The sequence below is a fragment of the Leptonychotes weddellii genome, chromosome 14 (genome assembly GCF_054177405.1).
Source record: "Leptonychotes weddellii isolate Sample4059 chromosome 14, ASM5417740v2, whole genome shotgun sequence".
Classification (NCBI taxonomy): domain Eukaryota; kingdom Metazoa; phylum Chordata; class Mammalia; order Carnivora; family Phocidae; genus Leptonychotes; species Leptonychotes weddellii.
Genome location: NC_138382.1, coordinates 10055972 through 10077820, shown reverse-complemented (window position 1 = coordinate 10077820; position 21849 = coordinate 10055972). Strand labels below are relative to the sequence as shown.

Genomic DNA, 21849 nt, shown 5'->3' with positions numbered 1-21849 from the left:
ACAGACCTTTGTGTCTCCCCGTTAGCTTTATTCATTCAGGGCTTTAAGTTCGATATACTCAGCTTTTGCTATGTTTAAACACTTGGCCGAAGGAGGAAAAGAATGGCTGAGCTTTCAAGGATTCCTTGGAAAACACGGCGAGAATTTAAAAGAAAGCTCAAAAACCCCGGGCCTTTTAGGGACTGTTGGTGGCTCCTCTTGCAAGGAAGTTTTCTCACCATAGAAGTGTTTGTTCCATTGTGTTGGGCTTTCTCCTCTCAACCCTACCCCTGCCCCCGCAGGTGTTCGTGAGCCCTCAGATACTCACTGTGTCCTTCCCTTGCTGTGTTCCAGTCTCCGTCTCCTGGCAGTTCCTCCCCGCTGGGTGCAGAGTCCTCGAGCACAGCCCTCCACCCCAGCGACCCCGCGGAGGCCTCCTCCAATAAAGAGGTAGGGTGCCATTTTGTTTCAGAAGCCACCGGCCTCTGTTGTTTTATTCTTCTTCTGGCGTGAGTTTTCTTCAGCTTCCCACACAAATCCCCCAAACTTCCCCCCCGACAACCTCCACCACCACCAGGCAGAGAAATTCTAATCTCTCCTCTCAAGCATGGAGTTCGGTGATGGAAGCCGCACCATCCAGTCTGATAGCCACTGGCCACCATTTATTTGATTAATAAATAAAATGGAGGGCGCCTGGGTGGCTCAGTCGGTTAAGCGACTGCCTTCGGCTCAGGTCATGATCCTGGAGTCCCAGGATTGAGTCCCGCATCGGGCTCCCTGCTCGGCGGGGAGTCTGCTTCTCCCTCTGACCCTCCCCCTTCTCATGCTCTCTCTCTCTCAAAATCAATCAATCAATCAATCAATAAAATGGAAATGCACCTCCACAGGCACAGTAGCCACAGTTCAAGTGCTCACTAGCCACATGGAACCAGTGGTTGTTGTATTGGACAGGGGAGATGACAACATTTCCAGTCGTTCCAGAAAGTTCTCCTGGACCGTGCTGGAAATGGAATCTTAAGAACTCTGTGTAGCAGCATCCTTCCTCAGGCATTACGAGCCTCTGAAATGAGGTTGCCATGTGGTTTGGGGAGTGGGCTGGTTTCTTAAATACCCATTTATTTCAGGCCCAAGTGAAATATCTTTCACGACACCAAGGTGACCACTTGTCCTGGTTTACCTGGGATGGTTCCAGTTCACACCTGTTGTGCAAGCTGTGGACCCAGGGAACACCCCTTTCTAAAGCACTGCTGTCCCAGAGAACGTGTGCAGTGCTGAAAACGTTCTGCTCCTGCGCCGTCCTGCATACAGGCAGGCCCCAGCCGCAGACGCCTAGCAAGCTCTTGAGATGTGGCTCGTGGGCCCGAGGAACTGAATTCTGCGCTTTATTCCATTTTAATTAAAGAGTCACGTGTGGCTAAAGACGACTAGACAGCGCAGCCCTAAAGTGTCCCTGTTGGACAGTGAGTCATATGGTCACCCTACTGATGGAGGCCAGCCTGAGCCCCAGCAGAGAATATGTAAGTGAGAAAATGCTGCCTGCTCCCGCTGAGGTTTCTGGGGCTGGGAAAGGACAGGTGCTCTTCCCACAGGGAAGCCACTGCGTTTTCCCACACTGTTGTCCTTTTACCCCCAGCAAATGCCACCCCCCACCTAGTATTGAACCGGGGTCAGGCGAATATTGGCCTGCACCAGAGTCTACATGTGGGTTCAGCTCACTCTAAATATAGATGCTGCCTAATCAATGCTGAGGGTATGCACGAAAGAGGTACACCATATAATGAATGATTGTTTCATTTCCCTTCCCTTTGATAATAATATTGTGTTAAATGCAGCAGAAGAAAGCAATCTCCATTTTACCCTGAGCGGCAGATCACTTCTAAAGGGAGTCTTCATTAAAATATATCCTTAAACTATCATCGAATATACATCCATTTGCCATTAACTATTCATGCAGGGAGAAGTATATGCTTTAATAATCTGTTTATATTAAAGCAAACAAACATAAGGAGACCTTCTCTGAGATGACACCAACATTAAATTTTTTTTTTAAGATGTTATTTATTTATTTGACAGAGAGATAGCGAGAGCAGGAACACAAGCAGGGGGAGTGGGAGAGGGAGAAGCAGGCTTCCCGCAGAGCCCAGGACCCTGGGATCATGACCTGAGCCGAAGGCAGATGCTTAACGACTGAGCCACCCAGGCACCCACACCAGCATTAAATTTAAATTTGACATATACTTTGTCCTCCTCTGGTCTTGTCCTCAGACCCTAGGTCACGGGAACAGGAGGAGTAGCAAGGTCACTTTCTGCTGACCACAGATCCCGCAGCTTTGCCTTATACTTTATTCATAGTACAGGGATCGGTGAGAACCAAAAGCAAGAAGAAAGGAATTAAAGCCACAGTGATAATAACAGCAATGAGAGTTACCATTTCTTGAGCATTTACAGCGTTCAGGCATCAGTCCAAGCAAATCACAGGTAGTATCTCATTTAATCCTGAAAATAATTCTATAAGGTAGGAATCACTGTCCTCATTTTTTGTTGAGGAAGCCTAGAGGTTCAGTAACTTACCTGAGGTCCAGGGCCCACAAGTGGTCAGGCCAGGATTTGAAACCAGAGCTCGTGTGGGCCCAGGCTGTTAACACCAGGTGAAAAGTGCCCCAGGCCACACACATGCTGCATAGACGAGCTAACTTGTATGTCTTTATTCCAATTGTCAGACCTCCAGGCTCTGCACATGGTTCAGTCTGACCTCCTGGAAAATCCCAAAGATTTTGGCCTTTCATCTTCTTGAATGTGGCTTTATTAATTCTTGAATGTTAAGGATCAACTGATGTTCATCTCTGTCCACATGTGAGAAAACAAAGGGCTAATCAGACATCCGAATATTCAGCATTTGATTATTCATCAGATAAAATAAGCGAGGCAAATTTGTTAGTTTCTCCGTTCCTACAGGACTTGGCACATGTTTCTGCATATGCTTAGAAATAATGATGAAAATCCTCTTTGTGTGCAATAATTAGAGATTCTTTCATTTCTTAAAACTCTTTTTTTAAAAAACTTACTACCCCAGAGACTAAAGAAAGCCAGTCATGAGCTTATGAATAGAGAATAAGTAAATGTACCAAATGCCCTCCGTTGTGGCTCTAAATAAAACGGCATCTTTTAGAACTATAGATAAAGTAATTCTTTTGTAGCTTCTGCTAAAATCTCAGGACTGTCCTTGACATTAGCATTCAGAAAAGTGTCCTAATAGCCCAAGAAAATCTGAATTGGCTTCTTGGATGTACCTGGAGGCTAACCCATTTTGACGAAACAAAATAAACCCTCACTACCCCAGACCCCTCGCTGCTGAGGACAAGGCCAAGGGAGGTGTGGGGAATAATAATTTTAAAGTCTTTGGTCTTTATGAAGAAACTGGTTTCCATCTGCATACCATGAAGTTATGGATTTTTGTTTGTTTTTAAGCAGAATTAGACCCGGCTATTGGCACTCACCTGGGCCTGTCTTCTCACTTGGAAAGTAAAACTAATGTAAAGTGCTGTGGAAATTGGAGTTCTCTTTCCTCCTGTGCACATAGCTTAGCTTGGTGTGCATTTTTCTGTAAATGCATTAGCAGCCAATGATCTTTCATTCCCAGTGGACTTGTGTCTTTTGTTTCCTTAAAGGTAATCCTTTCTGAAATGAGAAACCCACCATCCTTGGTGTAACGAACCGTTGCATCCCAGCGAGCACATCCTGGCAGGTTTCCTGCCAGGTTGCCTTGCGTGGTATATTGTGTGTTTAGTGTTAAATTCTTGTCATTGTCCTGAACTGAGGGCGATTCTTAAACCTGGGTGTCTTTGCCTCTGGTTCCTTTTATATGTAATGTTTAATGCTATTTTTAGAATGTTGTGCAAGGAGTAAATGGTTAGGCCTCCCTTTGTTGTCTCCATCTTCCACGTGAAGAGCACTGTACACAGTACTATGAGATAGAGCTGTTCCCGTGATGTCCCAGCCCTCTTTTAGGCCCTAACTCTCCCAGCCACCAGGCACCCCAGAGTTTACCATCAACCTAGGTCAACCTGTTGAGCAGCTGTGCTGTATTAGATACTCTTTTCCTAAAAGGTACATATTTAAATGACAACTTAATACTTGTTAGGCTCTTTTTAATATTTATTTATTCATTTATTAGAGAGAGAACAAGCAGGGGAGAGAGGCAGAGGGAGAAGCAGGCTTCCCGCTGAGCAGGGATCCTGACACGGGGCTCGATCTCAGGACCCTGGGGTTGTGACCCGAGCCAAAGGCAGACGCTTTAACCGACTGAGCCACCCAGGCACCCCAGTACTGGCTAGATTCTTAGCAATGAAAATCTTTGGCTTTCTGAGGATAACCCTTGGTCATGCAAACCTTCCTTTTTGCTCAGTTGAAGGACTCTTGTCTTTGGCATTAGCTCTTCACTCCCCTGCAATGCTCACATCACCCTGCCCCAGATATATCCACCTCAGAATCTGTGACTGGATAAAGCAGGAATGAATTTCCTACTCTTATGCCACTCAGAGTTATTTCTAGGCTATTCACTTATGGAAGGAACCAAATGGTAAGTGTTGTTTCTCTGAGAGCATTTAAACCGCCATCCGGTCAGGTTCTAGAAGGCCTCTAGCCGATCATGCCCACGTCCAATGGTGCTGTTGGAAGACTGACCCTTGCTATGAGGTCTTAGTATAAGAAATCCCAGGGTTTTCAGTTCACTCCTGTGTTTGTTGTGTTCTTATTTTAAGGTAACACGTAATAATTACTTACATAATGGAATTTTTAAACCAGTAAGAGGTGAAAGGAGGAGAGGAAAACTAGCAAACATTTTTAGCATAGTGAGAGATTACTGAAGAAGAGACCTCAAGGGAAATAAAATTCTCCCAGGGAATCCAGATTTCAACATATAATCACATTTTTGGTGCTTTTACTAATCCAGCAGTTTTTCACTTAGAAACCCAGATTCTTAAGAATACAAATTCAGCCCTTTGTATTGCTTTGAATTGATTATGGACTTTGGTCTGTGGGATATTTTTTTAAACTGATGGACCTCTCTGTGAAATGTAAGGTTTTCAGATTATCTAAAATATGAATAGATGTTCTGGGCTCTGGGTAACCTTTAATAAGAAATGTGTATGTTTATTCACGCTTTTCTTTCCGTATCCAAAAATGTTTGACACCTGGTTAATATCTGTCATTGGCAATCTGTTTTTCATGTTGCATGGATAAAGTTGTGTTAATGCATTTTTCATCATGCTTTGCCCTTTTTGAAACCTCTTCATCTTGATTACAGTCAAGAAAAAGCTTGGCTTCATTCCCCACCTACGTTGAAGGTAAGAGCTGAAAAGAAAGTAATTGAATATTGAGTCATGCATGAATCTCCTAGCATTTTGGGTATTTGAAGCACTGGGCTATAAGATCCTAGTGGGGAAGAAAGGCCACGAAGTCACTCACTCACAGTCTTAACAGTCTTAGAATCTTACACTAAAAGAACAATAGTTGTGAGCCTGTCAGAGATCCTCCCCCGACCTTTGCTGATTCTGTCCATGAGGACCTGAGCTTGCAGGGAGGCTTTGGGCTGTTTCCAGCTTAGAGACAGTCATAGGACATCTGAACTCAAGACTCCTTATCTCCACTCCAGGACATCTCTTAACATCCGTCAAGGACAAGTGGGAATGAACTTTAAGGGAGACATTTTCGTCCTCTTAATTTAGCGGGGGGGAAAAAGACCTTACCAATCATTCCCATCTCTTGCTTAGATGAGTTAAGCATAATAACATTTACCAAGCTTTTACTCTGTGCCAGATGCACACTTTCCATTTAATAACTGATTGAATCCTCACATCTGTTTTGTGAAGTGGGCTTACTACCCCCATGTTATGTAGGAGAGAACTGAGGCATTCTTACTCAAGGCGAGGTGGGTAACTTTCCCAAGATGGCGATTAGCGAGTATCAGAGCCAGGCTGTGAACTGGCAGTCTGATGCCACAGCTCTCCAGGTAAAGGGTATTCTGTGCAGGGCAGCCACGTATGGTTGTGCAGGTTATTCACTGTTCAAGGGCACCCAGTCAGGAGATCTAGTGGGGCCAGAACTTGGCCCATGCTAGGCACTCCAGCTTGAGCTCAGGTCACACAAATGGAGTGCCTATTCTTCACCCACACAAAGGCCCTCTTTAGCTAGAGGTGCCACTGATCCTCTGCCAGAGAGGATCGCAGATGCTTTTTCGGGTAGGGTAGATTGTCATTTCCTTGAAAGAGGGTTTTCTGGAGATGAGAGAATACCCTGACACCACTTGGAGGCTCTGTCTGGCCCTTGGATCCTGTGCATGAACAGTCGGTGCATCCCCATCGCCTGAGAATGAATCACCAGGATTCGCACACCTCCCTGACCCCGCAGTCCTGAAGCTTAGGTCAGCCTCATAGGTTTGGTTCAGTTACTCAGGTCTCTTTCTTGAGTGACCTGTAAATTACTTGCACCATTTTTGCAAGACTCCAGAATTCCACGAGTACTCCTTGGGGAGTTCCCGAGAGTTTGGAAACTCCATTCTTCATAGTCGTTCCACCAGGCTCAGCATTCACGTGAGTCTGACAATGACATGTGTGTGCTTGTTCACCCACAGAGCAGCACAGAGACCTCCCTGAAAGGAAACACGTTCTAAGAGGCCAAAATGAAACCTGCGGTTCTTCGACTTAGGGCCATTATAATGTTAAATTTTTTAACTTTTAAAAAATACACCAAAATGAAGTTATGGACTTAGGGCTTTTTTTTTTTTCCCAGGTGTGATCTGGTGGCAGTGATGTTTGATTATGATCAGTTTCCCCGGAGGATAAATGGCATAAGATCGTAGCTCAAATGTATAGTGTATTTAGGTCCAATATTTCTGTCTCTCGGCTGGTTGACATTTATACAAATCATTTAAATATTATTTGGATTGCTCTTACACCTCTGTGCATGTCCACACTTACTACGGTTGAAGAGAGAAACTTTCAGGGGATAGAGCCAACTCAGAGATGAGTATACAATACTGGAAGTCCCATAGGAGAAGTATGTTGTTAATTCTTATTTTTCTTTGAACATGCATTATTTTCACAAAATAAATGGAAGGTTTTTAAAAGTTACTATCCCAGACGAGATCTTTTTTCTCAATGCCTGGTTGGGCAAAAATGGTATGTTTAAATAACACTTAAACCCATCACAGGAATTTATGATAGGAGACTGATAATCTTTTACTTTTTGCAAAGTGTAATGTGGGTGCAAACCTGTCCATGTATTATTTTGGCTAGAAGCACTTCCCTGCTCTACAACTAAACCTATCTGTTGGAAATACCCTGAATCCTTCTCACATCTAGGAAAGTTTCAGGGCGGGAAGCATGTGACTGTCGAGAAGGTGAATAACTGGCCCATAGTGGAGGCAGGTTGGCTGCCTACCACTCACTGTCCAGAAGCCTTTCTCGGAAAGATCTAGAAAAAGGCAAATAACAGGTTTCCTTATTTATTTACTACACAGATGCTTTGTGAAGACCTTTCCTAAAACACTGTTAATTTCTTTGTTTCAACCACCGCCTTGCCTTTAGAGAAATGATCGGATTATTTTAAGATTGTACCCTGATAAGTAGCTTATCACGGGAAGCAGCTGGTTAAGCTCAAGATGAGCTCGATGTTGGCAGATAAAAATAAAAATCATTTCAGATTAGCTTTCCAAAAGGAAAAAGCGAATTGTTTCCATTTCCAATTATCTAATTTAAGAGCCTGAGGTTTGAACAGTAGGTTAAAACGTATATTTTAATCTCCCCAAATATGGCATTCAAGCCAAAGAAAATACATATGTTTCATTGTAGAATTAAAAGCCTTTCTTGGTGCATGTGTTATAAAGTTATGTATTAGTCCTAGACATGTTTTAATTTCAAGTAGGGTTTACAGATGATTACAGTTAGAATCAGATGCCCCCATTTTAAATATTTTAAACCTAAGGTTTGATTTCAAAGGCCAGTCAGTGAGAACAGAAAGTTCCTTGGAATTGATCTGTGTGTGGATGCCAGCCGGGAACATGAGAGCCTGTAAGTCCGCAAGGTCGGCAGCAGGAGACTCCGGCTTTGGGGTAATGTCATCTGCCTTGCAGAATTGGGGTCAGAGGTCATTATAGGAATCCAGACATTCTGAGGAAAATACCCCTTTTCCTGATTTATAAAGTTTGTTTTCCCCATTACAGCTACAATGGGAAGAGAGAGAGGTGGATGATGGCAGGTGAAGGAACTGTTACAATATGGGGTTTTCTAATAAAGCAGCCTCGCTGCTCCCCTAGCCACATGTCTGGCACCCATTTATTTGATACCCACTGGGTGACAGACATGGATTGGACATGAGTCCCAAAGAGGAACATGACATGGTCTTTGTCCCCCAAGAGCTCACAGTCTAACAGGAGAAACAACATCCCTTGTCACTGATTGCATGTTTCATATTTAAATAAACAATCACTTCTCACAGTAAATGGCCTGGGTGACGTGGATTAGGAGGAAATTGTTCCTTCCCTTTGAAAACAAGGGGTGAGTGAAGGCAGACGCGGGGAGACGCCTCAGACTTGGCAGGGTGTCCGGCAGGGGGAGGGGAAGGAGCTGCACGGTCGGGGGGCTCTGTTAGGGGCACACCCCAGGGTGGCTTCACTCACCGCCGCGGCTCTGTGTATTACAGTTCCTGGACCCTGTGACCCTGAGGACTTGATCGATGGGATCATTTTTGCTGCCAATTACCTTGGTTCCACCCAGCTGCTGTCGGACAAAACCCCCTCCAAAAACGTGCGCATGATGCAGGCCCAGGAAGCCGTGAGCAGGATCAAGGTGAGGGGCTGCAAGGGGTGGATGCAGGGGCCCGAGCCGTCCACACTGGTCTCCCCATACCTCATGCATCTAGTGCCGAGTTTAGGGGAGCATGGATCGGGACTGTGCACCTGCCAACAGTTCTAAACAGAAAAAAAGTGTGCCAGAGTCCTTATGTATCAGTACTGTATGTTTGGGGTGTTCCTAATGACCAGTGTTGAGAAAAAGCACATATGAACATAAGCTTTGGAAAGCTGATATGATGAGGAAGGATGTCATTTCGAGCATTACATCTCCAGTGTGAGAGCTTTATCCCTGTATTTCCGCGGACATAGTGATCAGTGACTTGAACCCTCGCAGGACCGCGTGGGTGAGGCTCGGTCTTGTGCTTTTGAACCAGCTGATCCTGCTCAAGCTAGATTGAACTGGTTTGCTTCAGGCACCACAAACCACTGGATCAAATCTAACCAGAATGAGTAAGTACCAGGCTACCACAGTTCAAACTAGTTTGAGCCAGTCATAACCTGTTGGAATCTGTTTTATCGTGATTTATTTTTTTTTTTAAAGATTTTATTTATTTATTTGAGAGAGAGAATGAGATAGAGCATGAGACGGGGTAGGGTCAGAGGGAGAAGCAGACTCCCCGCCGAGCAGGGAGCCCGATGTGGGACTCGATCCCGGGACTCCAGGATCATGACCTGAGCCGAAGGCAGTCGCTTAACCAACTGAGCCATCCAGGCGCCCCTGTTTTATCGTGATTTAAAAAGGAGCAAGCCTGTTTGATCCAAGAATTGCTTTCATCTGGTTTAAACCATTCACTGCTAGCTTGAGCCAGCCAGAGCTAGCTTGACCCCATGGAAATGCAGAGCTCTAGAATCTCCACCACAATGCCAGGACCACCTGGAATCCTGGACGGACGCAGGGCTCCAGGGACACATCCCCTGCCATTAAAATGCCACCAGCACTTGGAACCACTGGGCAGCCAGGCTGGGGCCACAGCACCACCGAAAAACCCAGAACCAGGTATTTCAGGCAAGTTGGAACAGGTTAGGACTCACCAGACTTGGTTGTATCCAGCTTCAGCTGGTCAAAATCACATTCGTCCTCAGGGAGCCATTCCCTTTTCCCTGTGGTCTTGTGTACACATTCCCCGGTCCCCTCCTGGTGTTTGCGTGGTCGTGTGCAAAGAGGAAGAAGCACGAGTGCAAGGCAGTAACTTAGGGTCCTCATCCGGGAAAAAGTATTTCTTAAGCACCTAAGTGTGCAAGGCTGTTCACGGTCTCGGGAGGGAGGGGAAATAGATCCTTCCCCTCCGCTCCGCAGCACCAGCAGAAATGCATCAAGCCAGCGAATGTGCAGGGTGGACCCGAGCAGGAGGGAAGGGGGTAAGATGGTGGGTGCCCAGCAGTGCGGGGGGCCCCCCGCGGGCAGACTGACGGGACCAGGGAGCAAAGAGGCACAGAGGTCGTGTAGCTCAGAGGCGGTGTTTCTCGCCCTTTTGCCCACGCTGACCCCCGTGTTATTCATGCGCTGGGAATGGAAGCAAGAGGCCCTCACTGTGATGACCAAGCCCCCTGCTGCCCGCTCGTGGTGCAGGTCCCCGGGGTGCTGTTGGAGTGTCCCCGGTCCCCTGTCATTGCGTCCTCATCGAACTGCCATCCGTGGCTTCCAGGGCCATGAGTCGCTGGCTCCTGGAAGAGGCACTTCTCTCCTGAATTCGGCACCAGTTCTCCCCTGACTTATCCCATAGTACAGCAAGGCCTTGCTGCAGCGTCCGATGCTGCTCCCGCTGCGGACGTTTTGGGAACGAGGATGTCTAAACCAGAGAGCAGCTCACAGCTGCACAACAGGCCAATGTCACGATTGCTCACGGGGGCCCGCCCGCTTCTTCGGGTTGTCCAGGACCCACTCCACCACTTCGTCCAGAATCTGTGAACCTTATCTGTGCCTCAGAGACCCTCCCGCCACAGGGCCCACTGCTGCAGAGGCCGTGTCTTCTCCCAAAATTAGCCTCCGCCAGCATGACTGACAGTGGGAAGGTCCACTTCTCTCGAGGGAAGCCCCACCCCTACCCACAGAGATGTGTGGCTCCCAGCAGGACGACCCCATGCTACATATCAAACTGACCTTCGTACCTTCTGGGTCTTTCAGACTCGTTAATGTTACCAGTGGAACATCAGGTTCCCGTTGAGCTGCCCATCCAGTCTTGGCCTAATTCCTTCTAACGGTCTCCCCTTATCCTAGAGAGGTGGCATGAATACCTCTAGATCTCCCCAAAGTCTTCCTGAATTGAGGATGTCCCAGGTGCAGCATTCAAAACAAGAACACACAGATCTGTATGAGAGAGCAAGTGACTTTTCAGGCACTGTACTTTTCAGGCGAATAACTTTTAAAAACAAAGTCTGTAGGGACGTAATTCTGACTCCTGATGTCCCACAGTTACCAAACAGAGCACGTTAGGATTTTGTTAAATTAATATTTGTTTAGCAGAGCCCCGTGGTGCCCGGTGGTTGAGCCAAAGAGCACAAGGGAAATGGAAATAGAAACGTTTATTACTCACAGGTCCTCAGGAAGGAGCCAGCATGCCTCAAGGGGGCCACAGGCTGGGGGTCAAGGCCAAGTGAGTGCAGGCAGAAGGTGAGACAGAACTTGGGGCACCTGCCTTTATGAGGGTCTGTGAGTGGAATACTTTGCGGTTCCTGGGTTTGAATTGGCCAATTCATACCAAAAAGAGCAAGGTTTTGGTAAGCTCCACGGGGGTGTTATCTAAGGGGAGCACAAGGGGAAGGCCCTAGAGGTGAGGCGGACTGTTTATTACAAGGGCTGTCGGGAATTTATATCAAGAGCTGACATTTGCCTGTGACTCAGTGGGGTGTTATCCGGGGCATGCACTGGCCTGAGGGGCTAGAGTCCGTGTAAGGTCGCTGCAGGCCGCTGGACCAAACAAAATGGATGCTGAGGCAGCAACACCAGGAAGCAGCTTCACCTCTGGACACAGGCTAATGGTGCTGCTCACTTCTCCAGCATCAGCAGGAGTGCAAGGACCTGGCATGCCTCACTCAGTGGTTTTCTGACAGATGGGGACCACCACCTCCAGAAGGGGCTTTAGGAAACAGGTCGGGGGCACTTTGGGGTGCCACAGTGTCTGGAGGGCATTTTTACCAGCAGTAGTGGGCCAGAACCAGAAATGCTTGATACCCTGTAATGTCCAGGCTGGGGCACAGGATGCAGATTTAACTCCCACAGAAGGCCAGAGCACCCCTCTGCCCCTGTCAGGAAACATTGACGGAGCCCATTCAGGTGATTCCCCCAGCACAAAGCAGCAGTCCGCCCCCAAAGGAGTTCCAAAGCCCTCTGAGGCTTTGAGATGAGCTCTCCGAGCTTCTGTCCATCAAGGTTTCAAATGTGTTCAGGTCCGGGTTTCATTCTGGGCACCTTGTGGTAGCCCTTGACTCCCACGGATAGTTTGTATTTCCACTGCTCTGTGACATGTATCCGGTACCGTGTGACCCCGAGGAAGGGATCAGGCACATCCCTGGAACAGAAAGCCATGCTCGGGGTAGGCTCTGCCACCCAGCACCAGACCCACCCAGGACCAAGTGTGCTGTGAATTACAGCTTCTCAGTTCCACAGTGAGGTCTGAGAGCACGCTTTTCCCTTCCTAAAGCCCAGCTTCCCTGATGGGAAACCAGAAAGTTTACTTTGAAGCTTCAGAGGATGGGGATCCACAGTTGATCTGAACAAAAAAGTTAGATGGTGGTGTTGATCAGAACAAGCAAGATGAGGCTGTCTGATTAATCCATTTTAGACCTGCACAGAGCAGAGTAGGCATCTGGAAAACATATATTTATTTTTACAGCAAATTATGGTAGTGTGAGGAATTCATTATAGAGTGGTAAAGTTAAACAGGTTGCATTTCATTTGTAAGTATCATTTTGCAACGTGCTCCTGTGCATCTGAAGGAACTGCTGCCTGTCATCAAATATTTCCTGCCCTCCTGTTCATTTTCCATCCATTTAAAGGCCTGTCAGATTGCTTGACTTTACACACAGCCTGACGCTTTTTCAAACTCTAGGTGGAGACTGTGCTCAGACCCCCGGTTTATTTTCTGCCCCCCCCCTAGAAAGTCAGTGTCGGGATGTGCACCGACATTTCAGCTCCTGCAGAGGGCGCCAGAGGGGCTGGAGCATGTATCCTGATCGTTCGGGACGGTCTCCCCGGCGCATGCGCTATGGTGCCTGCACGTGCCTGGGAGACCCCTTTATCTAAGGGAGGTGGTGCTACGCTTTTTTCCTAAAGAGAGGCTGACCTTTCAGAAATGAGTTCTTCTAGGCCACCTCTCTAAAGATGCAGAGAGGAAGGAAGCAACAGATTTTACAGTGTCTGTCCAGGAGGGAAGGGAAGAAGAAAAGCTTGTTGGATTGATTTGGAAATCCGTTTAGCATTATCCTCAGCCCAAAGTGATCAGTAATTTCCGCCTTGGTACTCTCATCTGAACAAAGAAGGGTGTTCTCCTGTTTCTGATTACTCCTTCTTTCCCACTTCCCCGCGGGGGTCCCCGTCTTACCCCTCTTTCTTACCTCTGCCTACATGGTTGGCTTGACCCTGTGGATGCGGCTGAGCCCTTCCCCACCTGGAGTCCCGTGTAGATATAGCCGTTTGCGTTGCTTTTATCTCTGAGCAAAAACCAAACCTGAAGCTTGGCTTTCAAAACCGTCTTTAATTTCTCTTCTGTTGATCGATTGGGGTGCTTATTGGATTTACACTTGGAGTTTGAAGAATTAATATTTTCTTAATTTAAAAGATTTATGGATTTATTTGCCAAATGGGGAGAGAATTTGGAGTTGTGGTTTGGCCATAAATTTTCTACTTAACGTGAGAAGAAAACAAAGGGATTCGGTTCTGAAAGCAAAGTGTTTCTCTGCAGACCCTTGTGGTAGGCATCTCAGGAAATAAAAAAAACCACCCAACACCCAGTCCTTGACCTTGAGAAAGGTGCAGCCTGGAAGGGAGCCAAGAAGGGTGTTTAAGTAACAATAACAAAAGGCAGGCTGAGGAATCTGAAGTTAAAAGTTTTTTCCATCTATAAAAATATAAATAAGGTGGATCTAAATGCAATAACAGAATTAGAAGACATCTGCCATTTTTCTTAAGTTTTTTTTTTTCTCATCTTTGGACCCTCCCTATTGTACCCTTCCTGCCTTTGTTGTTCATCATTTTTGAGAAGAAATAATATCCTTTTAGGAAGCCCCCATCCAACTAAGGAATGCATTCAAGAGGTGGTTCGCAAAATGGGACCTTCCTAGGGAAGGGAACTTCCTAGAAATGCAGATTCTCAGGCCCACCACCAGGGAACTTCCTAGAAATGCAGATTCTCAGGCCCACCCCAGTCAGAAACTCATGGCGGGGTAAGGGCCGAGGAATCTGTGTTTTCATAAGCCCTCCAGGAGGTTCTCATGTGCACTACAATTTGGGGAAGGGTGGACCATCCCAGGCTTATGAGTTTTCTTCTCTCCGACTGCCCTGGGGCATTCCAGTCAAGCTGAGTGCTTCCCACTGACAAGGTTCTGTTGGCGCATTAGCTCAAGAAACACTGCAAAATATCTCTCTTTTTTGGATGTTTGCCATATATGTTTTCCTATTAAAGATTTTGAGAAGTCTGTACTAAGGAGATCTAATTCACTTGGTTTAACCAGAAACCCCCATCATTATGTGAACACGGAATACATTATCACTGTGGGATACCTCCGAGAGTCTTAACGGTAAGATTCTCAGGAGCACGTTTTGAGAGGAACTTCTGCCCAACCTGATGGCAGGATCTACAGCCCCGTAGGTAGACGCACCCCACTCCACCTGCAGCGTGGGAACCATGCCTTAACCCTACCTAGAGAACCAAACCTGAAGCCAGGGCAGCTAGACCCCTTGTCTTCCTTTCTTTCCACTACATCCCCAGGCTCCATTCCACCCTCACGCCCGCTGCATTTTCTGCTCTTCGGCCAGAAGACGGGCTCACCCGCTGAGCCCCATCTGAGCCACGGAAACTGCTTCGTGTCCACGCAGAGTGTGGCTTCTGTGTCTCCATTCCTCCCACATTTGTGAAGCTCGTGTGAGGAGCTCACAAATGCTGTTGGATGTTTTTCGGTCTATGCATTTGTGTAAGGAGCATTCATTATCAGACATTCTCATATTTGTCTTTACTAGCTTGTCCCAAAAGATCAGATTTTTCTCTTTTATGGAAAGGTTTTCTTGAAAATGTCAGAAATCAGGACTTAATTGTAAAATTAAAATCTCTATCATTGAACCTTGGCGTAAGCCACATGATTTTCCATCTGACTCGGAGAAGTCTGTGATTAGTAAAGAGGATATGAACACTTACAGCAGGTTCTTCATGTAAACTCATGTGAACTTCATGAACTCGTTTACTCCTCAAAATGGAGGGGGTGGGGAATCCTGTGAGGTAGGCATTACTAACCCTATTTACAGACAAACTGAGAAGTTTATAGAAGAGAAACTTGCCTAAGTTGCACAACTACTGGTCTGGGGTGAGACTTCCGGGTTTGAATCTCTATTCTGCCTCTTAACAGCTGTATGACCTTGAGCAAGTTAATTAGTCTCTCTGTGCCTCAGTTTCCACTTCTGCAAGAGGAGAATACTGTAGTGCCTACCTCACAGGGTTTCTGTAAGCTTTCGAATTGCTCTACACGTGAACAACTTAGAAGGATGCTGGCTCAGAGCAAGGGCTCAGTAAATGTCCGCTGGGGAAAGGAAAGCTAGAATCGTCAAGAAGTTCCCTCGCATGACTAACCTAGAGAGGATTAACAGTAAAGGCTCAGTACACGTTGCAGAGTGAGTGGGTGGACAACAGTGCCACAGTCTGTGTCCTTCGCACTGCAGCTTCCTGGGGGGCAAGCCCTAATCAATCCCACGAAACACGAGGACTTAATTGGATGGTGTCATTCCTTGCTTTATGACACATGCTGGCTTATGTTTCTCCTGGGCTTGTCTGCTACCACAATTTCTCATTCCGGATCCGACCCCCTACCAATGTCATGTGTAAATTTTAAATTGTAATTTGTTTCAGGGCACCTGACTATCCTGTGTGGTTGAAAAGATGGTAGTACTTTGCGTAAAATACTTTTAACTCCATAAAAATTACTTCAGAATGCCCTTCATGAAACTCAGTTTGTCTTTTGAATTCTTTCCTCATCACCCATTCCAGTAAAAAAAGAGAATTTGGTCATTCCTTTGTAGTGGACTTATTTTCCTTTGAGAGGACCCTTTCAGATCCCTGTTCCTTAGAGTGAAGACTTTTGACCAATAGCTGGTAGGTTTTGGTATCAAAAATAGTAGAAATTCTTACATTCCTGGCAGGGGATTTCAGGGGAGGTGGTAGAAAACACACACACACACACAGTAGGATCTTACAGCAGTCATTTATCGTGAGGATTAGAGCTGATGCAGATGAGAACACCCCCCAGCAGGACTCTTGGATTCCATACAGGAATCTGCATGGTATGGTGGAGCATCGGCATGGGGCCACTCTTCAGACGCAGACACATTTCCACCATCACACGCAGCAGTTAGGATACCCCTTGCACTTGCTGCCTTCTGACCCTTCCAGAGCAGACTGTTCACCATGGATTCATGACCACCAGGAAGAGCTCTGGGGTGGCTGTGTGGGGACAGGGCTGCCCTAGTTTCCTGGCTATACCAGAGATTAAGTACGTGGTGTTTGGATCGCTGACTCATCTAGTTTCTCCACAGTGAGGTAGAACAGACAACACATTTGACTTATTAATGAAATAGAGGTGTGCTGCTGGGAGCAAAAGGGCTTTTCCACAGGTGAGTACCAAGGAGTGTGAGAGAGCAGACGATCTTCCACCCACCCCCATCACTACAACAGTGTTCGTGGTTTGGCCATTGACTCACCATTATTCGTACAAGATCTGTGTGTGTCTAGCAAGCCTTACCATAAGCCAAGAAATTGTATTCTGACTTAAGTAAATTATAATCCTGTAACAACAAACACAAATGTCGTGTTCATAATGCACCAGGCACTGTTCTGAGAGCTTTGCATATATTTATTTTATCCTGAAAAGAGCCCTGTGTTTATCCTCATTTTACAGATGAGGAAACTGAGGCACTGAGACAGGTAGCAGCTTGCGCCAAGTCACACAATTAGTGGGTGACAGAGCCAGGATTCAGTTTTAGACAATCGGCTGCAGTCTCTCTTTTTTTTTTTAATCAACTATGTTAGCTGCTTATGAGCAAAGAGGGGAATATTACATCTGTTTCTAATTAGGAATAGGCCATATTAACATTACACAAATTTAAAGCAAGAATTACTAAAGATGAAGAAAAATAAAAAGATCAATTCAACAGGGAGACATAAGCACCTTAAGTACATATGTACCTTATACCATAGATAAAAAATAGATAAAGCAAAGATTGGCACAGCCAAAAGGAGATACAGACAAATCCACAGTAACCGTTGGAGATTTTAACACACCCCTCTTAGTAAATTTTAGAACAAGCAGACAAAAAAATCAAGTACATAGAGGATTTGAATAGTACCCTTAACCAACTTAATTGACCTCGTTGACAATTGATAGAACACTGTTCCCAAGCATCTTTTGAAGTCCACCAGACATTCACCACAGTCCGTCATGTTCTGAGCCATAGGGCTAAGACTTAGCACAGTTTACAAGGTTTGGAATCAGGGTATGTTCTCTGACCACAGTAACAAAAAGATAACTGGAAAATCCCCCAATGTAATAAAGTTAACACAATTCTAAATAATCCAAAGTTGAAAGGAAAAATCACCGGAAATTAGACATTTTGAAGCGATAATTGTGACATATCAAAATTTGTGGGATACAGCTAATGCGGTACTTGGAGGGAGATTCGCAGCTTTAAATAAATATATCAGGGGAAAAAGTTTAAAAATCTGTAATTTAAATTTTCATCTCAGGAAGCTAGAAAAAAAAATCAAATTTAACCCAAAGAAAGTAGAAGGAAATTAAGATGTAGATGGAAATCAATGAAATAGCAAACAGGCATACAAGAAAATCAACAGAACCAAGTTGGTTTTTTGAAAGCATCCATTGCTGTTAACATTTCCTTCTTCCTATGGCCCCTGCCACCTACTGAATTTTGAGTTAGGAAATTGTGGAGTAGGATTTTTTTAAAGTCTGTCCTCCTCACGCAGAAATGCTCTATGCCACTCTTGATATTAGTTTGTCGATGCCCTTTCGACTTTGAAAATTCTTTTCTAACTGTTCTCCTGTCTCTGTTTGTTCCATGCTAAGCAGATGGCCCAGAAATTAGCCAAAAGCAGAAAGAAGGTGCAGTACAAACAACTTCATCAGCTCGGTGTTATGCCTGTTCTTTTCGTTTATTTATGTTTTGCCTTTTTATTATTTTGTGTTTTTGTTTTCTGCATCCAGCAAGTTTTTGTTCAGATTTCTTTTTGAACCGCCCCATTAGCCAACGTTTCTCAAAGCTTAGTTGCCTAAAGTGGCTGTTTTCTGTTGCTCATTAGTCATTTCACATCAGAGAAACAACAGGGTGCAGATTGGAGATGCTAAATGAATCCTGCGGTAGCGTGAAAGTTCCCACCATTGAGGAGCATTAATGTAGCAGGGACTTGGGTCTGTTCAATTACAGTCATGTTTGACTTGTGGATTTTGTCAGATTGCTGGATGCAAAAAAGAAAACTCACTAATAACCACCCTGAGCGGAGTTAAACCCTAAATGAACCAGACGGAGGCGCTTTTTTGGTTATGGAGCTTCTAGGTGCTTACGGCTGCCCATGGGGTGTTGAGGCATTTGGGGTTCCTTCTTAATGGGGTGGCTTCAGGAGTGGGGACTGCTTCTGTGTTGCTGTGGTGGTGTATGAACATGAAGACCCTCTTACCAGAACCGCATCCAAATGACGTCGTTTGCACCTGCTACAAACGTCGTCCCCTATCACTTGGCCACGGGCAGACTCTAAGTGACTTTTCCACGGTCTTGGGTTATGGGTCAGTTGCCCTTATTCTTCAGCCTGTTGGGCTCCAAAAGCCTTGCTGAAAGGGCATTCATGATCATTGCTCGGAGAGCCAAATCAGCAGTGAGTTACTGCTTCCGTAGGGGGAGACGCAGAGGGGATGTGGCATTTTTCCCCGTGAGCTGGCAATGCTGACGCTCGTCCGTGAGTCTATCCTCTGTGGTCCCTTCAGCTCTGACCGTCTAAATCTGGAGTCCGCGCTGCCGTTCTGGTGACTGTGTCTCCGTACCTGTGTGTGTGAGCTGCCCTTGCTCTGTACTTGAGTCGGGGTAAGGCGTTAAGCTTTCCCTTGCTGTGCATTTTTCTTCTCAGGCTCCTGAAGGTGAATCTCAGCCAATGACCGAGGTGGATCTCTTCATTTCGACCCAGAGAATCAAAGTACTGAACGCCGACACACAGGTACGCTGGCCTGCCCCCTGTCCCGGGGGTGACGTGCCCAGCCCAGCATGGCAGCTCAGAGTCCGTGCCCGTGTCCCGAGAGCCGCTGTTCTCAGCCGCCGGCTTCCAAACATGCTGGGAGATTACGTCTGCCGTGCCTGCTGCTGGGGGCCGGGGGGCGCGGGGGCGGGGGCTGCTCTTGGGACCGTTCCCTTAGAGATCAAAGGAACAAACACACCGTGGATGCTGTTTGCTAGTAATCTCGTACGTCTTTATGAGGACATTCATTGACTTGAACAGATTAGCCTTTTGAGAAATTGTGTTTAAAATCACACAGATACAGCTATCACCCACGCATCGTTTGACCTTATTCTTTTAACTTCTCCGCCAGAGATTCTACTGGTTATAAAGTGACTGAAATTTTTTCCCCATGTGCCACAGACACTTCCTGCTCTGGCTTATTATCAGCCGAGCGACCTGCCCCCAGGCCTGAGTGGGTGCGCGTAAGGCCGCCCACGGTCCACGTGTGGACCGCACGTGGCCGGGCGGTGGGGTGGCAGGCTCTCTCATGGGCCGTCAGATGCTGCACGGGACTTAGCATCCTCTCCCTTGCGCCCTCCAGGAGACGATGATGGACCACCCTCTGAGGACCATCTCCTATATAGCAGACATCGGGAACATTGTCGTGCTGATGGCCCGCAGGCGGATGCCCCGTTCCAACTCCCAGGAGAACGTGGAAGCCTCCCACCCATCCCAGGATGGAAAAAGGCAGTACAAGATGATCTGCCACGTCTTTGAGTCTGAGGATGTAAGGGTGCCTCCCCTGATGTCCCTCCGGGTGACCTGGGATGCCCCTGGGTGGGCCAGATTCTCTCTTTCTCAGAACCTGAATCAGTCTCATTGATCATACATGAAACAAGTATTCAGTGAGCACCTACTATGTGCCAAGCACTCTTTTAGGGCTATAAGGCTGAATAAATAGCCGAAGTATTCACCATGAGGCTTATAGGGAGACAGAAAATAAAATAGGTAAATATACTTAATATAAAACTAGGTAGGAGTTTTATAAGGAAAAATAACACTGGGATAGGAGCTATGTCAGGTGAGGTAATCAACAAAGCCTTCTCTGAGGAGGTGATATTTAAGGAGAGACCTGTATCAACTGAGAGAGGGGAAAGAGCAAGTGCAAAGGCCCTGAGGCAGGGACCTGCTGGTGTAGTTCGAGGACAGCTTAGTATGAGAGACAAGTAGAAGGAATGTGGTCAAATGGTCAGACCAATGGGGGCCCCAGGAACATCTCACCTGGGCATGAGGGCATTTGGGGAGGACAGTTCTTGGTTGTGTAGGATTGCCCTCCAGACCACAGGAAAGTGAGGATTCCTGCTCCTACCCCCCGGGGGCAGGAGTACCACCTGCTGGACCAGCACCAGCTGCTGCTCCTGTCACAAAGTCAGTGATCCCCAACTCCCATCTTTCCAGGTGATGTGGTCAACAGAGAAAATTCATTTACAACAGAGGCAGGGCCCCTTCTTCTGTTTGGCTTCTTACCTCTGTCGTCCCTGGAACTGCTGGAGAGGTGTCCAGGCTTCAAGCTACATTAGCACTGAGTTTCTCCTAAAGCTTGTCAGGCCTTAGAAGCTCCCTTGAGGGCCAGGGCCACAGCCCCAGGAAGGTCTGAAACCACAGAGCTCCCCCCCCCCCCGTCCCCCACCGCCAGGAGGGCCGTGTGGGTGCCACCGACTGTGATTTTTCCCCTGCCACCGCGGAGTAAGCTCTGTTTCTCATATTGAGCAGAGAACCCTTTGCTCCTTAAAGAAAAATTGCCTGTGGTCGCCTTGGCTCCTTCCAGGAGGCCATTTTTCTCCAGGAGAGCATTCATCTAGCTGCAGTAAATTGCCTTCCTGCAAGAAGTCAAGAGGCAGAGGCAAGCTGCTCTTCCCCGGGGACTCAGAGCTGTTACAGCTGCGGCCGCAGGGCCGGGAGATGCTCACACTTTTTGCCCTTTTACTGGTCTGCTTCTCTAGAACACAGGCCCCCGGGGACAAGATCACGGAGAGGGCGGAGAGCTTGAAGTGCCGCCCCCAGCCATTCTCCCTGCTCTTCCTTTAAAGCCTCAGGCCAAGCACGCAGACTGGGAGCGAATGAGTTTTGAAGTTTCTCAAGGTTTCGAAAGTTGAATTTAGAAACTTAGGGCTCATGTGTCCTGCAGGCTGGTGGAAAGGTGGAGTTAGCCCTGCTCCCCAGGCATGCGGATGCCTACGGCCCTCTGCCGCCTCCGCCCGGCTTGCAGCGTCCAAGGAGGGGTTGTGTTTCCTCAGAGTTCCGGACCGAAGGGAAGGATGGGCAAGCAACAGTTAGGACAGGAGCGGGCCTGGGGATCTTACCCGTTTGCTTCCGATGCAAGCATCGAGGAAGAGCGTTGGCTCCAGAGCTGGGAGAGCTGGTGTGAAATGACAGTGCCCCCCTCCCTGGGCCGCCGCGTGACCCCACAGCAACAGCCTGTGCGCTTGCCCCGCGCATCCGCCCGCGACGCGCAGCTTGCGAGCCGACCGTGCTCCCGGCGCGCGTGCCCCCCCCCCCCCGTCCTCCTGGGTGCCCCCCCCCCCCGCACCGCGCTCC

General features: G+C 47.2%; 1 protein-coding gene across 4 annotated transcripts in view; it reads left to right on the top strand.

Annotated features, from left to right (window-relative positions):
• APBA1 (amyloid beta precursor protein binding family A member 1) overlaps nt 1-21849 on the top strand; it is a 190935-nt gene that overhangs the window by 154198 nt on the left and 14888 nt on the right. For 3 of the 4 annotated variants that reach the window (XM_081802825.1, XM_081802826.1, XM_081802827.1), the window contains 6 exons: nt 334-429; nt 5285-5324; nt 8680-8825; nt 18116-18148; nt 19165-19251; nt 19853-20038. In XM_081802825.1, the coding sequence (XP_081658951.1) occupies nt 334-429; nt 5285-5324; nt 8680-8825; nt 18116-18148; nt 19165-19251; nt 19853-20038 (588 nt within the window). The remainder of the gene's footprint in view (nt 1-333; nt 430-5284; nt 5325-8679; nt 8826-18115; nt 18149-19164; nt 19252-19852; nt 20039-21849) is intronic. The other variant, XM_081802828.1, reaches the window with a different exon arrangement.